This window comes from Scyliorhinus torazame, chromosome 8 (assembly GCF_047496885.1).
Source record: "Scyliorhinus torazame isolate Kashiwa2021f chromosome 8, sScyTor2.1, whole genome shotgun sequence".
NCBI lineage: Eukaryota > Metazoa > Chordata > Chondrichthyes > Carcharhiniformes > Scyliorhinidae > Scyliorhinus > Scyliorhinus torazame.
In genome coordinates this window covers 223,792,878-223,819,833 of record NC_092714.1, presented here as the reverse complement: position 1 = coordinate 223,819,833, position 26,956 = coordinate 223,792,878, and the positions used below count along the sequence as shown (strand labels likewise).

General features: G+C 49.6%; 1 protein-coding gene across 4 annotated transcripts in view; it reads left to right on the top strand.

Moving 5' to 3' along the window:
• Nucleotides 1-26,956, top strand: part of LOC140428406 (extracellular sulfatase Sulf-2-like) — a 598,468-nt gene that overhangs the window by 439,390 nt on the left and 132,122 nt on the right. For all 4 annotated transcript variants that reach the window (XM_072514825.1, XM_072514822.1, XM_072514823.1 and 1 more), the window contains one exon: nt 15,725-15,876. In XM_072514825.1, coding sequence (XP_072370926.1) covers nt 15,725-15,876 — 152 coding nt within the window. The remainder of the gene's footprint in view (nt 1-15,724; nt 15,877-26,956) is intronic.

The following is a 26,956-nucleotide window of genomic DNA, read 5'->3' as shown; positions in this document are numbered from 1 at the left end:
GGGCACCGATAGTGTTGGTAAATGTGTATGCCCCAAATTGGGATGATGTGGGTTTTATGAGGGGGTTGCTGGCAGCAATCCCGGATATGGCCATGCACCAGTGGATCATGGGAGTATATTTTAACTGTGTCCTGGAGCCGAGGGTGGATAGGTCGAGCCCCAGGTTGATGGTAGGGTACAAATGGCGAGGGAGCTGGGGGGGTTTATGGAAAGGATGCTTATGATGGATCCATGGCATTTTCAGAACCCAGGGGAAGGGAGTATTCCTTCTTTTCAAACGTCTATAAGGTGTATTCGAGGATTGACTACTTTGTAGTGAGTCGGGAGATTTTGGTTGGGGTGGAATGGGCAGAGTATGCGGGGATAGTTATGTTGGACCATGCCCCCACTGGCTGGAGATTTGATTTAGAACGGGACAAGAGCAGAGGCTGGGGTGAAGGTTTGATTCGAGGTTGTTGGCATATAGAAGTTTTTGTGACAAGGTGTGGGCGATGATTAAGGAGTATGTGGAGTTCAATCAGAATGGGGAGGTGACCGTGGCCATTTTTTGGGAGGCACTGAAGGTAGTGATCCAAGGAGAATTTATTTTGTTTACAACCCGTGCGGATAAGGAAAGAAGGGTGGAACATGACAGTCTAGTGAGCGAGATAGTGGAGGTGGACCGGGAATATTCCAGGGTGCCCACCATGGAGGGATTGGCGAGGAGGAAAAATTTGCAGGGGCAGTTTGACAGACTGACAACGGGGAGGGCGGTAGGGTAACTGCGCAGGGCAAGAGGGGTGCAATATGAGTATGGCGCACCAGCTGCGGAGGCAGGCCGCGTCCAGGGAAATATATTTTTTCTTTATGAAACATTTTATTGAGATATTTGTGATTTTGTAACAATAACAGAAGGTCCAGGGAAATATTGAAGATACGGACTGGGGATGTGGTGCCGGAGCCAGGCAAGATAAATGAGGTATTCAGGGAGTACTATCAGGGAGTTTACGAGGCGGACCTGGGGTAGAGGAGGGGGACATGGGGGGGTTTCTGGACAAGCTGGAATTTCCCCAGGTGGAGGAAACAAAGAGGCAGGCGTTGGAGGAGCCCCTGGGGCTGAGGGAGGTGCTGGATAGTTTCAGGGGTATGAAGTTGGGGAAAGCCCCTGGGCCGGATGCATACCTGGCGGAATCGTATAAGGAATTTGCGACAGACCTGGCACCACATCTGTTGGGGTGTTTAATGAAGCACTGGAGAAGGGGGAGTTGCCGGAGACGACGATGCCGGCAGTAATCACACTAATCCCCAAAAAAGGGAAGGATCCAGTGGAATGTGGGTCGTATAGACCCATATCACTATTGAACATGGATGTGAAAGTATTGGCAAAGTTGTTGGCAGGGAGGATGGAGGACTGTGTCCTGGGGGTGGTTGCAGAAGATCAAACAGGCTTTGTGAAGGACAGACAGCTCGCGAGTAATATAAGACGGCTGTTGAATGTGGTGATTAATCCATCGGGGGCTCTGGTACCGGAGGTGGTGATGTACATGGACACGGAGAAGACATTTGATCGGGTGGAGTGGCGGTACTTGTTCGAAGTTTTGGGAAGGTTTGGGTTTGGGCCGAGATTTGTGGCATGGGTGCGGTTGCTGTATGTGGCACCAAGGGCGAGGGTGAGGACGAATGATATGAGCTCACAAAGCTTTGACGTACACAGGGGTACGAGGCAGGGGTGCCCACTGTCACCGCTGCTGTTTGCGCTGGCCATAGAGCCATTGGCGATGGCTCTCAGGGGGTCGGCGGAGTGGCGGGGGACTATGAGGGGACAGTGACCACAATTCGGTGACGTTTACGTTAATGATGGAAAGGGATAAGTATACACCGCAGGGCAAGAGTTATAGCTGGGGGAAGGGCAATTATGATGCCATTAGACGTGACTTGGGGGGGGATAAGGTGGAGAAGTAGGCTGCAAGTGTTGGGCACACTGGAGAAGTGGGGCTTGTTCAAGGATCAGCTACTGCGTGTTCTTGATAAGTATGTACCGGTCAGACAGGGAGGAAGGCGTCGAGCGAGGGAACCGTGGTTTACCAAGGAAGTGGAATCTCTTGTTAAGAGGAAGAAGGAGGCCTATGTGAAGATGAAGTGTGAAGTTTCGGTTGGGGCGATGGATAGTTACAAGGTAGCGAGGAAGGATCTAAAGAGAGAGCTAAGACGAGCAAGGAGGGGAATGAGAAGTATTTGGCAGGAAGGATCAAGGAAAACCCAAAAGCTTTCTATAGGTATGTCAGGAATAAGCGAATGACTAGGGAAAGAGTAGGACCAGTCAAGGACAGGGATGGGAAATTGTGTGTGGAGTCTGAAGAGATAGGCGAGATACTAAATGAATATTTTTCGTCAGTATTCACTCAGGAAAAAGATAATGTTGTGGAGGAGAATGCTGAGCCCCAGGCTAATAGAATAGATGTGGAGATGCCGGCGTTGGACTGGGGTGAGCACAGTACGAAGTCTTACAACACCAGGTTAAAGTCCAACAGGTTTGTTTCGATGTCACTAGCTTTCAGAGCGCTGCTCCTTCCTCAGGTGAATGAAGAGGTCTGTTCCAGAAACACATATATAGACAAATTCAAAGATGCCAAACAATGCTTGGAATGCGAGCATTAGCAGGTGATTAAATCTTTACAGATCCAGAGATGGGGTAACCCCAGGTTAAAGAGGTGTGAATTGTACCAAGCCAGGACAGTTAGTAGGATTTCGCAGGCCAGATGGTGGGGGATGAATGTAATGCGACATGAATCCCAGGTCCCGGTTGAGGCCGCACTCATGTGTGCGGAACTTGGCTATAAGTTTCTGCTCGGCGATTCTGCGTTGTCGCGGGTCCTGAAGGCCGCCTTGGAGAACGCTTACCCGGAGATCAGAGGCTGAATGCCCTTGACTGCTGAGAATAGATGGCATTGAGGTACGTAGGGAAGAGGTGTTAGCAATTCTGGACAGGCTGAAAATAGATAAGTCCCCGGGACCTGATGGGATTTATCCTAGGATTCTCTGGGAGGCCAGGGAAGAGATTGCTGGACCTTTGGCTTTGATTTTTATGTCATCATTGGCTACAGGAATAGTGCCAGAGGACTGGAGGACAGCAAATGTGGTCCCTTTGTTCAAAAAGGGGAGCAGAGACAACCCCGGCAACTATAGACCGGTGAGCCTCACGTCTGTAGTGGGTAAAGTCTTGGAGGGGATTATAAGAGACAAGATTTATAATCATCTAGATAGGAATAATATGATCAGGGATAGTCAGCATGGCTTTGTGAAGGGTAGGTCATGCCTCACAAACCTTATTGAGTTCTTTGAGAAGGTGACTGAACAGGTAGACGAGGGTAGAGCAGTTGATGTGGTGTATATGGATTTCAGCAAAGCGTTTGATAAGGTTCCCCACGGTAGGCTATTGCAAAAAATACGGAGGCTGGGGATTGAGGGTGATTTAGAGATGTGGATCAGAAATTAGCTAGCTGAAAGAAGACAGAGGGTGGTGGTTGATGGGAAATGTTCAGAATGGAGTACAGTCACAAGTGGAGTACCACAAGGATCTGTTCTGGGGCCGTTGCTGTTTGTCATTTTTATCAATGACCTAGAGGAAGGCGCAGAAGGGTGGGTGAGTAAATTTGCAGACGATACTAAAGTCGGTGGTGTTGTCGATAGTGTGGAAGGATGTAGCAGGTTATAGAGGGATATAGATAAGCTGCAGAGCTGGGCTGAGAGGTGGCAAATGGAGTTTAATGTAGAGAAGTGTGAGGTGATTCACTTTGGAAGGAATAACAGGAATGCGGAAGATTTGGCTAATGGTAAAGTTCTTGAAAGTGTGGATGAGCAGAGGGATCTAGGTGTCCATGTACATAGATCCCTGAAAGTTGCCACCCAGGTTGATAGGGTTGTGAAGAAGGCCGATGGAGTGTTGGCCTTTATTGGTAGAGGGATTGAGTTCCGGAGTCAGGAGGTCATGTTGCAGCTGTACAGAACTCTGGTACGGCCGCATTTGGAGTATTCTGGTCACCGCATTATAGGAAGGACGTGGAGGCTTTGGAGCGGGTGCAGAGGAGATTTACCAGGATGTTGCCTGGTATGGAGGGAAAATCTTATGAGGAAAGGCTGATGGACTTGAGGTTGTTTTCGTTGGAGAGAAGAAGGTTAAGAGGAGACTTAATAGAGGCATACAAAATGATCAGGGGGTTGGATAGGGTGGACAGTGAGAGCCTTCTCCCGCGGATGGATATGGCTGGCACGAGGGGACATAACTTTAAACTGAGGGGTAATAGATATAGGACAGAGGTCAGAGGTAGGTTCTTTACGCAAAGAGTAGTGAGGCCGTGGAATGCCCTACCTGCTACAGTAGTGAACTCGCCAACATTGAGGGCATTTAAAAGTTTATTGGATAAACACATGGATGATAATGGCATAGTGTAGGTTAGATGGCTTTTGTTTCGGTGCAACATCGTGGGCCGAAGGGCCAGTACTGCGCTGTATTGTTCTATGTTCTATGTTCTAGAGGGAGCATCGGGTGTCGCTCTATGCCGATGACCTCTTGCTGTATGTTTCGGATCCGTTGGAGAATATGGGAAGGATTATGAGCCAGCTGGGGAGGTTTGGAGAGTTCTCGGGTTACAAACTGAGTGTAGGGAAAGCGAGGTTTTCCCGGTGAATGATCTGGGACAGCGGGCTAATTTAGGGGGGGATGCCATTTACGGTAGCGAGGAATAGGTTTAGGTTTTTGGGGATTCAGTAGCGAGGGAATGGACTGGGCTCCATAAGTGGAACTTAATGAAGCTGGTGGAGGAAGCCAAGGAGGATCTTGGGAGGTGGGATACACTGCACTTAACGTTGACGGGAAGGGTCCAAGTGGTGAAAATGAATATTATGCCGAGGTTCTTGTTTATCTTTCAGGCTCTCCTGAATTTATACCAAAGGCCTGTTTTCAGAAAGTGGACACGATTATCTCGGACTTTGTATGGGCGAGGAAGGTGCCGAGGGTGGAGAGGACCCTGCTACAGACAGAGACAGCAGGGGGGGTTGGCGTTGCCGAACTTACTTCATTATTATTGGGCAGCGAATGTGGACAAGGTGGGGCGGTGGTGGGAAGGAGAAGGGGTAGACTGGGTTAGGATGGAGGAGGAATCTTATAAGGGGCCTAGTTTGAGGGCTATGGTGATGGCAGCGTAGCCAATGGCTCCGAGTAGGTATTCAGGGAGTCGAGTGGTGCAGTCCACGGTGAAGATAGGGGCCTGCATTCTCCTGGAATTGGCGAGGTGGCCCATACCGGCGGCAAGAGCGGCGTGAACCACTCCGGGGTCGGGCCACCTGGAAGTTGCGGAATCCTCCGCACTTCCGGGGGCTAGGCCGGCGCTGGAGGTGTTGGCGCAGCGCCAATCGGCGCCGAAGGACCACCGTTGGCCAGCGCAAGTTGGCGCATGCGCAAGACTGCCAGCATGTTCTGGTGCATGTACAGAACCACCGGCGTGTTTCCTGCGCATGCGCAGGGTGTTTCTTCTCCGCGCCGGCCATGGCGGAGCCTGACAGAGGCCGGTGCAGAGGGAAAGAGTGCCCCCACAGCACCGGGCTACCCGCAGATTGGTGAGCCCCGATCACTGGCCAGGCCACCGTGGGGCCCCCCCCCCCAGGGCCGGATCCCCCCCGCGCACCCCCCCGAGGACCCCGCTAGACAGCTGTCAAGCCAGGTCCCGCCGGGATGGACCATGTCCAATCCACGCCGGCAGGACTGGCCAGGAACGGATGTTCACTCGGCCCATCGGGGCCCGGAGAATTGCCAGGGGGTGGGGGCTGCTGCCAGTGGCCCCTGACCGGCGCGGCGCGATCCCCGCCCCCGCCCGAAAACCGGCGCCAGAGAATTTGGCAAGGGCATCGGAACGGGATTCACGCCGCCCCCTGCCAATTCTCCGAACCGGCGGGGGTTCGGAGAATCCCGCCCTTGGAATCAGCTGAAGAGGCATTTTAGGATGGAAGGGATGTCGGTGCTAACGCCGCTGTGCGAGAATCATGGGTTTGAGCCGGGGGGGATGGATAGCGTATGCAAGAGGTTGAGGGAAGTGGGGCTCGTCAAGGTGAGAGATTTGTATTTGGAGGAAGGATTCGGCAGTCTGGAGGAGCTAAGGGAGAGGGTAGAGCTGCCGAGGGGGAGTGATCTGCAAGTTAGGGACTTTGCGCGAAAGGTCTGGAGGGGGTTCCCTAGGTTGCCGAGGTACACACTTCTTGAGCGACTGCTGCTTCTGGACGTGGAAGGGGAGGGAAGAATTGGGAATATATACAAGTGGCTGGGGGAGCAGGGAGGTGAGCAAGTGGTGAAGATCAAGGAGAAATGGGAAGCGGAGTTGGGAATGGAGATCAATTGGGGAGTATAGAGTGAGGCACTGCGAAGGGTAAACGGGACCTCCTCTTGTGAAAGGATCAGCCTGATACAGTTTAAGGTGGTGCACAGGGTGCATATGACTCGGGGAGAATGAGTGGGTTCTTCCAGGCCGTAGTAGATGATTGTGAGGTGTGGGTGGGGGCCAGCGAATCATACACCCATGTTTCGGGATTGCGAAAAATTGGGAAGATTCTGGGCGGGAGTGTTCGTGGTCTTAGCCAGGGGAGTGGAGGAGGAAGTGGACCCGGATCCTTTGGTGGGTTTCACAGAAGCCGGAGCTCATGCAGAGGAGGAAGGCTGATGTCGTGGCCTTCACCTCTCTGATTCCCCACCAGGGGTAACGGCATTGTTGGGTGACCTGTACGACTTCCTGCGGTTGGAGAAGGTAAAGTAAGGGTTAAGGGGCTCAGCAGGGGAGTTTGACAAAAGGTGGGGGATATTTGTGACCGTGTTTGAGGAGCTGTTTGTTGCCGGGGTAGGGGGGGGGTGGGGGGGGGAGGGAATTAGTACAGTTGATTGTTGGGAATTATGTTTCCCGGGGTGTTTATTGGCTGTAACCTGCTTTGATACATGTTTATAATAAAATATATATTTTTTAAATACAAGAGATTTGCTATGTTGAAACTGGAAGATTTTCATTATGATGAGATTAAAGAGAAACTACATCTGTTTTCACTAGAATAGAACATGTTTAGTAAAGATTCTATGTGTACAAAGTTATGAGGGATTTTAACAAGGGGGATAGGATCAAACTATTTCCACTGGTCGAGGATTTGAAACTGGGGGTCAAGGTCCTTATTTAAAGGACAAGAGAAAATGGCGGAGCAATATTTTTATTGGTTGAATTTACCAGCCTTTTTGGGATGGGCTGAGAGAAGGGAAGGGTTGCAACATGGTTCAGGAAAGTATCAGGTGGCATGGTGGACAATGTCCTGCCATCACACCATTTTTCCAGTAATGGGAAAGATAAGTGGCCAATTAAGGGCCACTCACCACCCCCAAGGGGTATTTTGCTAGCGGCGGGGGGGGGGGGGGGGGGGGGGGGGGGCTGCTACTGTTGGTCGGGGTGGTGTTGCTGACTGTTTCTATGTGGAGAAGGTCACTCACTCCCATGGCCCAAGAGGAGTTCCCGGCAGCAATGGCCAAATCCACAATGTGCTACCTGTTGGTCATAAACCCCTCTGCATCCTGATCATCGAGTTCTACCTGACTGGTCCATTTTACTTCCTACCCCATGTGTCCCATGTTCCAAGTCTTGGATGAAATGGCTTCAGCCCTGAAGTTTTTGTACATCAAGGATGACTTCAGACGTCACAAGACTAGTGCAAGCCTATAGCAAAGCACATTGCACAAGGGCATTTTTCCAAGCATCCCCCTTTTCATAAAAAGGAAAGAACAAATTATAGACACTTATTATTTGCAGTTGCAAGTCAGACACATATAAGGGGCTGGATTCTCCTCATCCCGATGCTGACATCGTGTCCGGCGCCAGGGCGGAGAACCCATTTCCGCGCACAGAATCGGGACCGGCGCCGGTTCCCCGAATCTCTGGGCCCCCGAAAAGCGGCATATTCAGAGAGTACCCCGCACCACGTATACCCTACCTGCAGCCATTGCTGGAGGCCCGCCCGGCTATTCTCCGTCCCCGACCAGCCGAAGATCCACGGGATCTGACATGGTCCCATCTATTTGGGTACTCGGTCGGGGGCGGGCCGATCGGAGAGTAGGGTGGGGGGGAGGCCTTATACCGCACCGGACTAATTTTTGGCGAGCGGTCCGGCTCGGGCGCTGGAGGCCGCCGCTATGCACATGCGCGACCTCTGTCCCTGAAGTACGGAGGCCCGTATCTGCAGCAAAAAACTGCGAGCTTCCCGACGGGTCACTGCTCGCCCTCTGCAGGGCTATGAATATGTGGCCCTTTCACGCAGTTTTTCTGTCGTGAAAGGCCATAGTTTGTATGATGGCGCGGGGACATAGTCCCAAAAATAGAGAATCTAGCACAAGGGGCGGGATTCTCTCCTACCCGGCGGGGCGGGAGGTCCTGGCATTGAGGGGTGGCGTGAACCACTCCTGCATCGGGCCGCCCGTAAGGTGCGAAATCCTCCGCACCTTCAGGGGCTAGGCCGGCGCCGGCGGGGTTGGCGCCGCGTCATCCGGCGCGGAAGGGGCTTGGCACCATGCCAACCGGACAAAGGGCCTCCGCCGGCCGACGCGAGTTGGCGCATGCGCGGGAGCGCCAGCATGTGCTGGCATCATCCCAGCGCATGCGCAGGGGGTTCGTCTCTGCACCGGCCATGGCGGAGGTCCACAGCAGCCGGTACGGAGGGAAAGAGTGCCCCCACGGCACCGGCCCGCCCATGGATCAGTGGGCACCCCTCGGGGCCAGATCACCCCGCGCCCGACCCCCACCCCCACCCCCGAGGAACACAGAGGCCGCCCACAGAGCCAGGTCCTGCCGGTAAGCACCAGGTCTGATTTACGCCGGCATGACCGGCCTAAAACGGGTGGCCGCTCGGCCCATCGCGGGCCGGAGAATCGCCTGGGGGGGCCGCTGTTAGTGGCCGCCGACCGGCGCGTGCGATTCCTGCCCCCGTCAAAACCCCGGCGCCGGAGAATTTGGCAGCCGGCGGGGGCAGGATTCACACCGTCCCCCGGCCCGGTGGGAGGTTGGAGTATCCCGCCCATGATCTACAATGGAACTGCTATTTGGAAATGCAAATCCTTTTTCTTCTCATTGCATTGGGCTCTCAGCTTAGTTAGTCTACTCGGGATATGCATGATTCCATAATATAGCCTCAATTTTACATTCAATGGCTTCATATTTGAGTCGCCACCTTGAGCAACTTCACACAAGTCTGTGAAGTTCATGTTGGACTTAGCACAGTATCTACCTGACACTTCATATTAACTTGCTGCTCTCATTCTGCAGTCACCATCACAAATCATTTCTTACCTTGAGACCTGATGGTGTCAATTTGTTCTAGGGTGTAGATTTGTCAGAATCATCGTCCAATATCGCATCAGCAATCATCCTTAGGATTGCTTTTGTTCTTGCTAGTAAAATGCTTGTGTGCAAAGTGGTTCAGCTTTTTGCAGTTAAAGAACTGTTTTACCTGGGCTGGACATGTTTCTTTTCTTTTGTGTGGTATCCTCCACAATATTTACATCCTGTAACCTAGCCTTAATCGTTTTGCTGGCCCCCGTGTAAATATTTTTAAATTTTCTCCATGGTCTTGCACTTGTAAAGCTTGGACTGCCTCTCAGCATAATACAAAGCATCATTAGTTCCTGTATCAGTATTCTCCAGCTGATGAGTCATAATCTCAGTACATGTCAATCGCTTTCTTGCAAATAAGGCTCTCTTCAGTCAGCAGGCATTCTTTCATAGTGGGACCTTTTGCTCCTAAGACAATCCCATCCCTGATCAGGTCATCCTTTAACTGCTCAAACTCACAAGACTCAGCTAGACGACTTGGTGCAGTCACATAACGACCAATATTTTCCCCCTCTTCCTGAGCTCTGGAGTCCAACATGAGGTGATCGTGAATAATAAGTGTTGGGGTCAAAGTGGGTCTTCTGGACCTCTCAAATTTCACAAGACTGGTCTTTCAGCTCCAAACGAGGTGTAGAATGCAAAACAGTTTGTCGCCCTCTTTCTCCAGCACTGATAAGCGAGTTGCTAACTTATTCAGGTTCCTCGTCTAACTCTGTGGCAATTTCATAATTGTGCAATTGAGACTGGAACGATTTCAATTTATTTTCATATCTTTATCTCCATCGGAGACAGTACTGGAATATTCAAAGCCATCATGACATCTTGTGGTCAATGTCCTGTACAAAGTTACAGACTAAAGTTTTATTTATTCGCTGCTGTTTTTTTACAGCACCTGGCTTTCAAAATCCACTCAATTCCAGTTGAATATTCCTGACACCGTATTCTAAATGGCGGTTGAAATGGCTTCTGCTCTCTTGCGTTTATACACCAAGGATGACATCCCTTTTTGTGGGCGCATGCATACAGGTGTCGTCGTCCTGCAGGTGCAGCTCCAGCAATGGCCACTACTTGCCAATGGCGCTGCTGAGCTGCTGGTCGACTGACTGAAAGAGCCTGGATTCTCCAATGCCTGACGCCGACAGAGATCCACAATCGGGCAGAGAATCCGGCAGAATAAAAAAACGGGATCGGCGTCAGTCCCTTGCTGGTGACAGTATCAAGGTTCGTGCCCCGTGCCAGCTGGAGGATGCACATAGGTGAAGTTGACTCACTTCCATCCTATTAACGGGCTGGGCACCGGATTCTCCACACCTGCATGATTCTTCGGTCCGCTGGGTCGGGATTCATGTGGGCATGGATTGGTGCAGTTATTTGTCAGCGTGGTCTGGTGCAGTGATCTTGCAGTGGGCCGAGAGGGTAAGTCTTTAAGGTGGGTGGGACAGTGCTTCGGCTTTTGCCGCTGCTACCAGCACGAGTGCAAATCAGAGGCGATTCATCTCCGGTGAGAGAACATGGGGTTGATTCACCATTTTTGAGCCTAAGTGTGGAGGATCTGTGGCATTTTACGTCAAAAAAATTGGCGCCAACTCCTCCTGCGACCGGTGAGGGGCCAGCAGCCGCGCCGCGTAAAACTCCCGGCTCCCACGATAAAAACGGCTGGAGAATGGCCGGGTTTGTGGCCGCGCATGGGCACGGCACTGACCTGCAGCAGTCGCGCCGCGTAACATGGCACCTGCCTTGCGCAGACCCAACCTGCCAGATAGTACCCCCCTGGCCACCCCCCCCCCCCCCCGCCCCCCCCGCCCACCAGTAGCCCCCCACCAACAGCATGGCTCCAGCCCAACTGTGGTGGTGGAAGTTCCCGACCGCTGAGTCCACACATCAACCGCACGGTAGGGAACTCGGGCCATCGGGACGGGCCTTCAGGTGATGCGTTAACCCTGTCCCAACGGCGTGCGGTGCGCGATGTGATGATGCCATTTCGGAGGGGGCGGAGGACATGAAACCTGCGTCAAACAGGTGCCGCCCCCTCTATTTCGGCGTAGAAAGGTGTTCCCCGTTCGATCACCGATTACGAAATCGGCATCAGGGAATGGTGAATCCCGCCCATCTTCTCCCAAATGGAGAATCCAACCTAAGTTCTTCGGGCTGTGCACCTTATAAGGGGTAGCAATCCCAGCGGCAGTCACATAATTGGTGCCACAGTCAAAATTTAGCTATGGATTCCACCATCTGCCAAAGCAAGGTGGCCTCAGCCCCAGTGGCGGGAATGCTGTCCCCTCTGAAATTCTGGCCTAAAATTTATTAGAAAGTAAATATTTTAGCAGCAACTGCTGGTGAAAATAAAATCCATAATAGTTTTTAAAAGGTGAGTGGATAAGTATTTCAGAAAGAAAACTTTTAATGGGGATGGGAAAAGGGACGTTAATGGCACTAAGTGGGGTGACCCTTTCAGAACGTTAATCCGACAGTGATGGCCCAAAATCATATTCTGTTAATATTCTATGACTCTTTGCTTTTTTAAAATTACAAATTAATTGGTGTTAATGGAATTAGGATCAGGGCTCCATCTCTAATCAAGAATCTGTTTCCAATTAAGTTGTTCACAAAACCTACAGTTTATTTTTGGCATGCACACAAAAACAATCAAGACTGCATTTTGATATCAACCAGTGAGGTCAGTGTGCACCACATGTGAAAACCATCCACAGTACACATGGGCAGAAATTTTCACTTTGCGCCAAATAAGATTAGCGTTCAGTTCATATGGAAGATAATGCTGATGATATCTTCTCATTTATGTTTCCATTCAACCGTACCATGTAACATACACTCTTCTAAATATTGAAAATAATTTAATATAATTTAATATACGATCTGAGACACAAAATGGGTAAATATTTTGACAGTTACTGAAAAGTTAGGTACTCCCAGGTCAAATTCCTCAAAGGGAAAACAGACTGTTTGCCTTTGATTAACAGGAAACAAACTAGTTTCCAGTAAGGCTGCAGGATGTTTGACTAGCTTTGTCCACTCTTTTAGCCATTAGTGGATTGGAGCGAATAGTTTTTGCATTGTTTGAGTATTCAAGTTGTAACCCCACGTGTGGATACAGTTCTACAAATTTGGGCTCCCAGGATTGACATTTTTTTTAAAATTTCAATTCTCGCAGTAAGGACCTGAAAGGAGCCCGAATATTAATGGCCTGTAGCTTCCTCAGAGTGGCAATCTCCGGCAGGTTGCCACTCTCGACGGACCTATCTATGCTGCAAAGCCAAATCCCCTGTCTTGCCGAACCTTCCTCACTGTGGCTGGCTGACCCTTGCTGCATCTGTGTGGAGTAGCTGGGGCGCAGAACGGTACAAAATGTCCCCTTCTTACGGCGCTAGCTATTTTTAAAGTACAATTAAAAGATAAGTTGTTCAGACATTGGGTGAGTGAGGGGAGGGTGGGGGGGATTGGATCTGCTGTTCGAATTGGGGGGGGGGTCATTCCTGGGGGTGCGTTCGGGTCAGGGGTGGGTCAGACTGGGAGAAGGGCATTGGGGTCAGGTGGGGGGGTGGTGTCAGATAGGGTTGTACCTGGAGAGGGGGCTGTGTCAAGTCAGGTTGGGTCGGGACAAGGAAGGGGGAGGATTGTGTCAGACTGTGCCAGACAGGGGGTGGGAGGGGTGTTGGACTGGCAGTGGGGTCACACCAGAGGGGACGGTCAAACCAGAAGCGGGGGGGGTTGTGGCTGGATCAGATTGGGGTGGGGGTCAGGCCGGATGTTCCGATTGTGTCAGGCTGGATCGGACCGGCAGAGGGTTTGGACCGGAAGGGGGGGGGGAGTCGGATTGTGGGGGTGTGGAGGGAGGATAGAGCACGGTGTAAGACTGGATCGGACCGGGAGGGTCAATCGGTGAGTGGGGGCGAGGAGGTCAGACCGGAGAGCAGGTTAGACTGGAGAGGGGGTGGAGAGTGAGTCCGGAGCAGGAAGCGGTGTCGGGTCAGGTTGGGGCATGTCGGATTGAGGAAGAGTGTGGGCAGGTGGTCGGGGGGGGGGGTTGCGGTGGGTCTCCTGGGGATCATGTGTGCCCTGGGTGTCTGGTGCAATGCTGGGTTTAGGTGTTTAAATAGTTAGAAGTGATTTTTTTTCCTCTAACTGATGTAAAACTGGCGCAACCATCGGAAGTTATCGATTTGAATCGCTTTGTTGGATAGTTCCCAGTCCAGTGCAATTGTACTGAGGAAGTTAGCACTTCTGTGCGAACTTCCCAGAGGGATTCCTGAGCGCATCATTGTGGATCCCCCCAAATGCGACACTGGGAGCCATAAGTTATGAGCCCTTACTGATATCCAGCGTGGTTGTCTTATAATAATTTTGAGCTATAATACAAAACCACTAACCACGCAACCACCATTTTACTAATCATTTTCGTTTCTGTTTTATGACCAGTTTCATTTCAAAATAATATATCCTATATTGAATAGTCAATGATTTATCTTTAATATCTAATTTTGAATGCTTTTTCTAACCTCATTTGCTCTACTTTCAGTAATATTAGCTGTGTTGAAGTAACACGGCTCATATTTTGGCCAAGTGTGTCTCCAGTATTGGGGCGGGTGGGGGAGAGAAATTGGATTGGGAGCTAGCCATTTTAATGGCTCTCCAATCACCATAAGTTCCAGCTTTGCTCCACCAGAAATGATAGCGGACATTGAACACAACCTCTCAATCTGCACAGGATTGCTGAGTCAATAGAAACTGCCAAGAAATCTGGCATTTCTGTTGGATACATCCTCCTCCCCTGTACGTTAATATAGAAATCCTTTGCAAAGGTGTCAGAGCACTAAGTAATAAAAATAAGTACTTTTATAAATCTAACCTGGACCGACTTCGCCCTTCAATACTCCATTGAAGTGTCAACCAAGATTATGTGTTCTAGCTTCTGGAATGGGCATTGAAGACACAACCTCTGACTTAGAGAGGAGACTGACAAGATTGAGCCAAGAGTAATGTCTTAATTGCTATTTCCAAATTATGATTCATTGCTCGGGTTGTAAATATTAAACACCAAGGCTTCTTAGGCAGCACCTTCCAAACCCACGACCACTACCATCTAGAAGTACAAGGGCAGCAGATACATAGGAACACCACCACATGGAAGTTCCCCTCCTAGTCACTCACCATCCTGACTTGAAAATATACCGCCGCTCCTTCACTGTCTCTGGGCCAAAATCCTGGAACTTCCTTGTCAACAGCACTGTGGGTGTACCTACACCACATGGACTGCAACGATTCAAGAAGGCAGCTCACCATCACCTTCTCAAGGGCACTTAGGGATGGGCAACAAATGCTGGCCTAGCCCAGTGAAGCTCACATGCCGTAGAAATTATTTAAAAATAATTCAGGATTTGAAGAGTGACGATTGGCTATCTCTCATTTGATGACCTATTGATGTTCACACCTCACATTTTCTGTCCTCTGCAAAGAGGCAGAATGATGGTGAGGCATTTCTCTCAAGCCAGGGGGAGAGATTACTGTCCTAATCAAACAGAGGATAAAGTTTCATGAGCCACCATCCTGGCACTCCTATTCAAAATCTGCTTGTTTGTGCCCTCTAGAACCAGCCCTTCCAAACTATGTAAGATTAGGAGATGGCACCCAATTTGCTGGTGCAAACATTGCACAATTATATGCACATGTTGTGCACTCACCAGGCCCAATCTGTTAATAAATTGGCATTCCGTCCAGCCTCTAGACTCCTCCACCTCCCAAAACACACAAATTGGGTTCCAACGATAATTCATTGTAAACGAGTCGAATCGACAAATTAACCATTTAAAAGAAAAAGTTCCCTTTCCAATCCTGGTGTGGCACCCCTCCCTCACCAGCTGACAATTCCCTCCCACCCAGTGGTCATCAATCAGGCTACTGGGAGCCTCCAACTTTATGCTAGATCCTTAAGTAGCCAAGGCATGAGAGTGCTTAATGTAGGGAAACCCCAACTGAAAATCTCAAGGCCATCCTAGAAACTAGACCCTTTGGCAGGTTCCCAGACTGGTTTGAGATCATTCCAGCAAGTCCGGCTAAATTTATCCCAAGCCAGGGCAGACCCACCAGGAATTTCTGCTCTACTAGGTCAACTGCATACACTTCCTGGCAGCTGGTTACCGCATGGCGTTTACAGAGACTTCGGAACAACTCATGACCTTAAGCTATTGATGCAGATCTCTGAAAATGAACAGATTGACAACCTGCAGTTTGCTAATCTGTTAATGGGAGCTGTTGAATACAACATGTCAAATGCACAGCTGTTGGAACCAGATGAAATTTAATTTCCTCCTTTTGTATTCCAGCTTTCTTTGGGAAGTATCTGAATGAGTACAATGGCAGCTACATTCCACCCGGTTGGCGTGAGTGGGTTGGATTAGTAAAGAATTCTCGGTTTTACAATTACACACTCAATAGAAACGGTGTAAAAGAGAAGCATGGATTTGACTACTCAAAGGTACTTGTCAATGCATTTTTGTTGTGTTCAAGCAACAACTCACAAACAATGATTGGCTCAGTTATGCACCATGTACAAAAAGTATAGTTCTGCTAAATATTGCATTGTTATTTAAAGTTGTTGCACACCACAGCCATTTCACAGGCGTGTAAGTTCTGTTTTCGATGTAATTAATTAATTAATTCCACCTTGAAAGTTGTTTAAAGTACTATACAGTTTATAGCATTCAGTATTTCCAGCTAGATTCTCAACAAATACTCGGATTAATGTCTGTGTTTGAAAATGAACTGCATTTCACATGTACTAACCAGGACTGAGTCTGCTTAGCTTCCGAGATCAGATATAATTTGGCGTTTTCAGACTAGTATGGCCGTAGGACTGAATTTCACATGTAGGTCACTGTACCTTCACATAGTAATACAGAAATTCTAATGAGAGCCAAATAACTCCTATAGTGCAGAAGGAGGCCATTCTATCCATCAAATCTGTACCGACCCTCCAAAAGATCACCCTACCCAGGCCCACTTCCCCGCCCTATACCCGTGAGTTAATCTCTACATCCCTGGACACTAAGGAGCAATTTTGCATGGCCAATCAACCTAACCCGCACATCTTTGGACTGTGGGAGGAAACCAAAGCACCCCCTCCCCCCAAGTGAGGACACCCAACTATGGGGTCCCTGTGGGCCTCCCTCTTTGCACTCCCTTACAGCCCCTGTCACCGCCCAACTTCCCAAAGGCCCTTACTTACCTGCCACGCACCCCCACCCTTCTTACCACCCCCAACCTCCTTTCATAGGCATGGCCCCCGCCACAGGCTTTGACTCTTGGCAGTGCCACCCTGGCACCTGGGCACCCTTGCACTGCCACCATTGCAGTGCTCTTGCCAGCTTGGCAGTGCCACCCAGGCACCTTGGCCGTGCCAGCCATGCAGTGCCAAGGTGCCTGCATTCCAGGGGGAGGGCCAGAGGGTCACTCTGCACGACCCGGACACCCAGAGGCCTCCGATGTGTCCAAACCCCCCCCCCCCGCGTGTTCCGTTCCACCTGACCCAGAGGCCCAAACCTACCCAGATCCTGTGAGGTACAAAGGCTGCCATGAACCCCTCGGGAGGCCTCTCCTGGGATCCACCGGCCATGCGCAACACAGCCGGTAGATCTCGCCCTTAGACATCTACGATGCGTTCTTCTTCTTATTTGCATTAGAACTGCTGACATTGAGCCACAAATATCTTTGTAGTTATACAGTGACTGCATTATTAAAGAGAAGAATTAAAAATAAACTGAAATGGGATCAGTGACACCAAACTTTGCGTCAGTGTTACTGTCCTACCTCCGATCCTGAGGTCGGTTTCTCTGAATACAGTGGGACTACATTATTACAAAACACTCATTAAGTTCAACACAAGGTTCATGGAAATAGCGTGTGTCTTGTATCTCACTTTATTTGAAAGAATAGTCAGGAATGTGTCACTTGTTTTTCCAGATAGGACTGACCAGTATATTTATCAGGACTGAAGTCAAAATCATACTTTCCTTTCAGTAGAGATTCTCTCATTTATCGTTTGCTTTCCCTCCTCACTTAAGTTTGCTTTTTCATTGATTTACTTGCCTAATTACTGCCGTAAGCCTGTGTAATGTAAACAAAATGGGTTGATATAGCCATAAGATTGGAAACAGCAATACTGCACAAGGCCAAATTTTTTGGCAATTACTCAAAAGATGCAAAAACAGTTTGTATAATAGCTTCTCTGCATTATTTAAAGAATTATATTTTAACCCAAGAGGCGATCTTAATCTAGTCAGGGGGGAAAAAAAACTGCCAGGCACTTCTCTCATTTGCAAATTCATAAACTCGAAGTAATGAACATTTACATTCGCTTGTATCTTTTATGCGCACAGTACTTGCTCAGCACATTTATATATACAGTCCACACAGTGTTACAATTTCTACTTTACTGCACAGAAAGACGTCTTCAATTCCATTGATTTCACACCTTTTGAAAGAAATGACAATCATGATTTTCTTTTATTCTCACCATTTTGAAGCTGCTCATATTTAGACTCCAGAACAATGAGCGGAGTTTTGTGAGAAAATTATAAAGTGCCATTTTCGGCAAGAAAATCAGTACAATTCCCACCGCGCGTGATCTGGACCGTAATTTTCAGGCACTTAGAAAATGTCTTCCCCCATGTGAACAATGCTGCGCCTGAGGCACAGAGCACCTGATTCACCCTCCCTGGGGGCCATCTGTGCACTTCAATGAAGGTGCGCTACATTTAAATGGCTCCACAGCACTTGCTCTTATTCCAGCAAGGGGGATGGCAGTGAGGAAATCAGCTCCTAGATTTATAGAGGAGGCCCTCAGCCATTTGCTTGATGCCGTGGAGGAGAGGCGGGCTACAACATATCCTCGAGCTGGCAGGAGATCCTCCAGAAAGGTGATGAATCCCACCGGGAGACGTAGCAGACTGATCAGTGCCAGCAGCCTGACCAAGAGGACAGGTGTACAGCACAGAAAAGAGATGGACGACCGATTCCGATCAATCAGGGTAAGTGCTCCCTGTCTCCTCCCTCCACTCCATCCTACCATCACCGCTTGGAATGTCACTTCGATCAAACATGCTGCCACCTTGCAGGGACACAGCATCCTCAAGCCCCCCTCCCCGGCGCAGTACCCACACATGCCAGGTGTTATCAACCTCTGATGCACCAGGCATCCAGCTCAAGCTTGCCCACAACCACTGTGAGCGAGAGAAAAAGGGTGGTGGGATGCTGACTCCATACAAGGAGAGAGCCATGGAGCTTGCAAGGCAGGAGCAGGAACAGGAACAGGCCTGCACTGAGAGCGAGGTAGGCCTGCGGGAGGACAATTCGGATCCACTGCACCTTCACCCAGATGACCTACCGCAAGTACGTTCTGTGTAGTCCAAACCCTTGACTAGGCTATGTGTTAAAACCATGTCCCTTGCCTTGCAGGAACATCCACCAAAGAGTCTGGCAAGTCTACCAGCAGTGCCCCACCACCCACCCGCGAAACCACCTTGGAGGAAATCTCTGAGGACGTGGATGAAGCATCACAGCTATCACCCACTCCATCCACCATCGCAGAGACACACCCCTCAGTGGGCGGATTTAGTAGGCAGGCCTCTGGGTCACTATTTGGGGAGCACCACACTGATTCTGATGCACAGCATCCCAGGGATCAGACAGCCGGAGGTCTGCTGGATCCCGGGACTCAATTGTGCCCCAGCCAGGTGCTGGCCTGTGGATATGTTCGTCCCTCAGCTGCTGGAGATGCAAAGGCAGGGCTGTGTCCACAAAGAGGGGGTTTGAGCGACACTCCTGCAACTACAAGGCTGAGTGGAGGAGACCCAAAGCCTTCTGTCGCACAAGATGTTGCGGGCAATGGGTGGCATCCAGGCCAACACTGCAAGGGTGGCATCTACTGTGGAAAGCATGGGCAAGAGGTCCGATTCATGATGGTAATACTTCAAAGCATGGCTGAGGTGATCAACATCATGGTGCAGACAATGACGGGCCTCCAGACTGGAAGCGGGATATGATGTTGAGGCGACTGGAGCTCAGTCCCACAGTCCCATCCCCCCCCCACAGCACTCAATGTACCACAGTCCCATCCCCCCCACAGTACCCAGAGGCAAAAGACTTTGGGGTGCTCTGATGAGTTAGATATCTGCAACCTTCAACCCCTGGTCGCAAAGGGCTCATGACATCCTGGGATTGGCGGGGTGGGGTGGGGGTTGGTGTAGTACTGTGGTCCTACTCCATAAAGTGGGAGGTGATGTAAGGGCATCCCTAACTCTCCTGCACATGTGAACCCTCGCTCCTGACCTCCATCCACCGGATCCTCAGTGACCTCCCCTCTGACTCCTTTCAAAATGCCCTCCTAATCTGAGGACACATGTCACTGCTCGAGGCCTTCATCAAGTTCGTCATCCTGCTTTAGAGCTAGGTTATGTAGGGCACAGCAGCCCAGCATGATGCAGGAGGGCCCTCTGGAGGCCTCAACAGACATGTCGAGGCAGTGGAAGCACATCTTAAGGAGGCTGATGCACTGCTGTAATACAGACCAGATGGCACTGACTGCCTCGTTTAACGAGCCTCTGCTGCAGTCTCTGGCCTCTGCACTGACATCATCAGCCAGGACCTCAGGGGATATGCAAAATGGGGTGACCCTCAAAATGCCAGGGCACTGTGATTGGCAGAGGATGTAACTGCCATGCACACTCACTGGAAAACGTGCACACACGTGCATTATCCACATCTGGTGGTCACACACTAGCTGCACATTGAAGGAGTTCATGAACGGGCCTCACTGATGCCACGGGGCACGAAGAGCAACATGGGTGCACTAGAACACCTCCGGCACCTGTGACAGACCAGCTATGTAACTGAAGCCTGTAGCCATCTCAACTGGCTCGGCCTGGTCCAGGTCGAAATGAATAAAGTCCAAAGCCCTTGCATAGAGACAGATGCGCTTATGGGTGGATGTCTGTAAAATGACACACAGGTCACCGGTGGAGCACCTGGAATGACCACATGGTGTAAATTCTGAAAGCTACCTTCAGCTTTATGGCCATAGGGAGCTGGTGTTCTCCACTGCTACATGGCACTAAGTCAGCAAGGATGCGTCACAGGTACCACACAGTCTTCCTGGTGAGGCAAAGTCTTCTACGTTGAATGTTGTCCGACAACTCTATGAAGGACACTCAGGTTCGGTACTCCCTTGGTCACCTTCTGCACCTCCGTGCACCATGAATGGCTGGTGCGACCGCCAGCCCCTGAGCCTGCCCTGTGCTCCCAGGTGTCCTGAAAATGGGTCTTGACTGGGTGCTGCTGCTCATTATTGCTGGAATCTGTGCTCGCACAGTACTGAAATAGGTAGAATAGCCAGTTCCACTGGCTCTGATATTAATAGGTTACCTGTGAGGGATGGCAGAGAATGAGACAGTCGGGTTGGTATTGCTGCCAAATAACATCAGTACCTCCCCTGACCTATTGTACTCCAGGACCTGGTAGCAACCAGTCCCAGACCTTATTCGGTGACTACCACTCACTCATATCTCAGATGCCCTCCCATCTCCATTACAAAACTGGCCCCGGCCTATGCCCTGGCCCAATCAGAGTCACCTTTAGGCTACAATCTGGTTCTCCCCTCTCTTATTCTCTACAACGCTAGGGGTTCTGACAAGAGGGTTATATGCTCGCACATACCTCATGGGCAGGATCAACTGGATGGTGCTCTCTGTCTTGGGGACTAATGGATCCTCTCTAGCAGGCGTTGGAGTCCAGTGTCTCTTGATCCCATTCACCCAAGCGTTCAGCCCTGAACCCTGAGTATTCATCCCATTCCTTGAGCTTGAATTATATTAAAAGTTCAACCAATTAATCTAAAAGAAACAAACTGAGGGACAAATTAAAAGGGGCCGGTCCTTAAAGGGGCACTACCCTAAATGAAAGCAAAGAGCAAAGGAAACTTAAAAACATCACACCAAATGGTGATTAAAAGGGCCAAGACGGCACACCAGACCCTACGGTTCCCATCAGGCACAGAAGGTCTCGATAGTACCGTGGATACGACATGTTCTCTCTCCAGAGACACCCGGCCGCGAATGAAGCCACGGCAGAAGGGCAGGCAGTCTGGCTGGATGCCCCCCTTGGTCGCCCGCTGACTGGACCTGCTAATTCGTTGTGGGAATTAACATTGTTGAGGGTTTACTCTTGATAGCCAATTAGTTTGACGAGCATGAGTCTCCCCCCCCCCCCCCAGGCTGGCACCATTCTGCCTTCTCTTTCGGGGTCTCCTTGACTCACATCACACCCAAACCCCCACCCCCTGTGAACCACAGTCGCCCCATACCGCCATGCCGCAGACATCAAGATCAACCTCAGCCAGGCATATCTACAAGTGAATGTAGACCAGAAATCTCGAGAACATCTGACGATTGTGACACATAAATGTTTGTTTCAGTACCGAAGATTATTGTGTGGTACCATATCAGCTCCAGCATTGTTTCAAAGAGAAATGGACCAAATCTGGAGCGAGTTAAGTGGAGTTTACCTCTGAGAACTTTCAAACAATACAGGCAGCAGATCAACACAGCCCTCTCAGAACGTTTAAACAACACAGGCAGCAGATTAACACAGCCCTCTCAGAACGTTTAAACAACACAGGCAGCAGACGTCAGGACCACACACACCAACCCCGATCCCCATTTTCCATCCCCGACACCTGCGAGCACTCACCCCACCCTCTCTGGAGCTGACCAGCGGGATGCGTCCTCTTGGACTCCCTGATACTAGCTGGAGGCAGTGGTGTTCCCCTCCTTCCTCCCTTTTGGATGTCATGGCGCCTGGTTGCGCTTTTAAAAAAATTAGTAGTAATTTACACCAGCGTGACATCTCGCCTAATGGATATGATGATTCAGTCAGGGCTGAAGGTGCGCCATTAATCAAGCTAAGGTAAATTACGAAAGAAAGCTAGCGCAAAACATGAAAAAGGATAACAAAACCTTCTGTAAGTACATAAAAGGGAAGAGTCGCTAAAGTGAATGTTGGCCACTGAGAAGATGAAACCAGAGAGTTAATAGTGGGGAATACAGAAATGGCGGTGATGCTAAATCAATATTTTGCTTCAGTTTTCACGGTGGAGGACACTAGTACCATTCCTATAGGAACGGGTAATTCAGAGGTAATAGAAAGGGTGGAATTCAGCACAATCCTCTTCATTAGGGAAACTGTACTCAACAGACTATTGGTATTGAAGGCAGACAAGACCCCAGGGCCTGATGGCCCACTTCCTAGGGTGTCAAAGGAAGTGGCAGTGGAGATAGTGGATCCATCGGTCATAATATTCCAAAATTCCCTGGACATGGGAAAGGTTCTAGTGGATTGGAAAAATGTTAATGTAATGCCCTTATTCAAAAAGGGGGAGGCAGAATGTAGGAAATTACAGACCAGTGGATATTGAGGATCCTGTAGATGTATTATACCTGGACTTCCAGAAGGTGTTTGACAAGGTGCCGCACAGAAGGTTCAGAAATCACATGAGGTTCGGAGTAATTTATTCGCTTGGATGGAAGACTGGCTGATCGACAGAAGACAGAGAGTCAGGATACATGGGTCTTTTTCTGGATGGCAAGATGTAACTAGTGGCGTGCCACAGGGTTCTGTCCTGGGACCCCAGCTAGTTACAATCTATATAAATGACTTGGCTACAAGCATGGAAGGTTCTATAGCCAAATTTGCAGATGACACTAAAATAGGTGGGACAGTCAGTTGCAACGATGAAATAACCTTACAAATGGATATAGATAGGTTACATTAGTGGGAAAAATGTGGCACCTGGCGCTTAACGTGGATAAGTGTGAGGTTATCCATTTTGGCCGGGAGAATGGAAAGACAACTTATTATCTCAATAGGGACAGACTGTCAATAGGGACAGACTTCGGGGTGCTCTGGTGCAGCGGGATCTTGGGGTCCTTGTGCATGAGCCACAGAAAACTCGCACTACATGCAGCTACAGCAGGTTATAAAGAAAGTGAATGGAATGTTGGCTAAAGGAACAGAGTATAAAGATAAGGAAGCGTTGTTACAACTGTACAAGGCATCGGTGAGACCGCACCTGGAGTATTGTGCACAGTTTTAATCGGCTTATTTGAGGAAAGATGTAGTGGCATTGGAGGCAGTTCAGAGGAGGTTCACTGGATTGATTCCAGAGATGAAGGGTTTATCTTATGAAGAGAGATTGAGCAGTTTAGGCCGATACTCTCTAGAGTTTAGAAGAATGAGGGGAGATCAAATTGAGATATATATGATAAAAGATATGGATAAAGTAGAACATAGAACATAGAACGATACAGCGCAGTACAGGCACTTCGGCCCATGATGTTGCACCGACATGGGAAGTCAAAAAACAAAAGCCATCTAACCTACACTATGCCATTATCATCCATATGCTTATCCAATAAACTTTTAAATGCCCTCAATGTTGGCGCGTACACTACTGTTGCAGGTAGGGCATTCCACTGCCTCACCACTCTTTGCATAAAGAACCTACCTCTGACCTCTGTCCTATATCTATTACCCCTCAGTTTAAGGCTATGTCCCCTCGTGCCAGCCATTTCCATCCGCGGGAGAAGGCTGTCCACCCTATCTAACCCCCTGATCATTTTGTATGCCTCTATTAAGTCTCCTCTTAACCTTCTTCTCTCTAACGAAAACAACCTCAAGTCCATCAGCCTTTCCTCATAAGATTTTCCCTCCATACCAGGCAACATCCTGGTAAATCTCCTCTGCACCCGTTCCAAAGCTTCCACGTCCTTCCTATAATGAGGTGACCAGAACTGTACGCAATACTCCAAATGCGGCCGAACCAGAGTTTTGTACAGCTGCAACATGACCTCATGACTCCGGAACTCAATCCCTCTACCAATAAAGGCCAAAACTCCATAGGCCTTCTTCACAACCCTATCAACCTGGGTAGCAACTTTCAGGGATGTATGTACATGGACACCGAGATCCCTCTGCTCATCCACACTTCCAAGAATTTTACCATTAGCCAAATATTCCGCATTCTTGTTATTCCTTCCAAAGTGAATCACCTCACACTTCTCTACATTAAACTCCATTTGCCACCTCTCAGCCCAGCTCTTCAGCTTATCTATGTCCCTCTGTAACCTGCAACATCCTTCCGCACTGTCGACAACACCACCGACTTTAGTGTCGTCTGCAAATTTACTCACCCACCCTTCTGCGCCCTCCTCTAGGTCATTTATAAAAATGACAAACAGCAACGGCCCCAGAACAGATCCTTGTGGTACGCCACTTGTAACTGAACTCCATTCTGAACATTTCCCATCAACCACCACCCTCTGTCTTCTTTCAGCTAGCCAATTTCTGATCCACTTTTTTTTTTCAGTGCCATTCCCCTCATGCACTCAATGTACCACAGTCCCATCCCCTCACAGTACTCAATGTCCCACAGTCCCATCCCCCCCCCACAGCACTCAATGTACCACAGTCCCATCCCCCCCACAGTACCAAACGTACCACAGCCCCATCCCCCCCACTGTAGCCAACATACCACAGCCCCACTCCCCCCACAGCACTCAATGCACCACAGTCCCACTCCCCCCACAGCACTCAATGTACCACAGTCCAAACTCCCCCCACAGCACTCAATGCACCACAGTCCCCGCTCCCCACAGTACTCAATGCACCACAGTCCCACTCCCCCCACAGCACCCAATGCACCGCAGTCCCATTCCCCCCACAGCAATCGTGGAGCAGATGCTTCCTCTTGTGGGACATTCAAGAACGAGAGGTCATAGTCTCAGAATAAGAGGTAGAAAATTAAATACAGAGATGAGAAAAACGACTTCTCCCAAAGGGTCGTGAATCTGGAATTCCCTACCCCAGAGTGTGATGCATGTTGGGACAGTGAGTAAATCTATGGAGGAGTTAAACAGATTTTTAATTAGTAATGGGTTGAAGGGTGTGGAGAACCGGCAGGACGGTGGGGTTGAGACCATGATGAGATCATCCATGGGCATATTGAATGGTGGAGCAGGTTCGAGAGGCTTAATTGTCTACTCCTGCTCCTAGTCCTCATGTTTCAAAAAATAACTATTCTGTCTAATTCCACCTTCCAGCTCTTGGTGTGGAGCCTTGTAGGTAACAGCACCTCAAGCACAAATCTGTGTTCTTGATTAATAATGGGATCAGGGGTTTTGGGGAGAAGGCAGGAGAATGGGGATGAGGAACATGTCAACCATGATCGAATGTTGTGCAGACTCGATGGGCTGAATGGCCTAATTCTGCTCCTATATCTCATGGTCTTATGGATTCAAATTCATGAAAATCAGGTTCGAGCCCTTCCAGGGCATGAAACTGATCCCGCCATTGGAAAGGGCCTGGGAGGATCACGGTTGGTAATCTCGCTGGCGCAAATCCAATTTTTGGCGCCTCACGACATTAGCGGCCATTACAGGATGTGCGCCAGAGGCTGATGGGCCCGTTAAATACCATTCAAAAGCACTGGTCACCTTAGTAATTGTATTTTATATAGTTAATGGATAAGATATTTGAAGGAGTCAGATGCGCTGCGGATAAAGGGGAATCAGTGGTTGTACTGTACTTCGATTTCCAAAAGGCATTTGGTAAGGTGTCACATTAAAGGTTATTGAGTAAAATAAAAGCTCATGTGTAGGTGGTAACATAACTGCTGTGTATACAGGATTGATGTTAGGAGGTAAGGAGGCTGACAAACTAAAGGAGCGTTATTAACAAGATGTGTTCAGTACAGGCTGTTTCTTACTTTGCACAGCTACCCGCACTAGCAATTGGTGATGTCACTTTTGGTGACTTCACTTCCGGTGACGTCGTACCATCATGCATATATCATTACACAGTGCTCAGTGCAGCTTCAGAGCTACCTCTCAGAAACCAATATAATCACATAACATTCCCTCCCCCTATAAATCGAACATCCCCAACAAATTTGAACAAGTGTAACATGAACAATAATCAATAAGCCAGACGGTTTGGGGTTGTTGTTCTGTGAATGGTTGCCAGTGAACCTCAGGCATTTGTTTCTTGGCTCTAGTTTTAGCTCTGGCATTTCTGACATTGTATGAACCTTGTCGGTGTTTGTTTTGACTGGTGTGGACATTGTAACTCGAGGATGACTCTGTACAGCACGGTAGCACAGTGGTTAGCACTGTTGCTTCACAGCGCCAGTATCCCAGGTTCGATTCCCGCTTGGGTCACTGTCTGAGTGGAGTCTGCACGTACTCCCTGTGCCTGCATGGGTTTCTTCCAGGTGCTCCAGTTTCCTCCCACAAGACCTAAAAGACAGACTTCCGGTTGCGGCTATGCGGAGCTAAGCCGCACGATTCAGCAGCTCCCGTGAAGACGGGCTTTCGGGTTCGATAAAAGAGCCCCAACGGAACTTTTCAGATAGCCAACCCGTGGGGAAGAGAGGAGAGAGGTCCCCACTAACCTGTATGGACCGGACCCGCAGCGAAACGGCCAAAAAAAGGGCACTGGAGCAGCGGGAG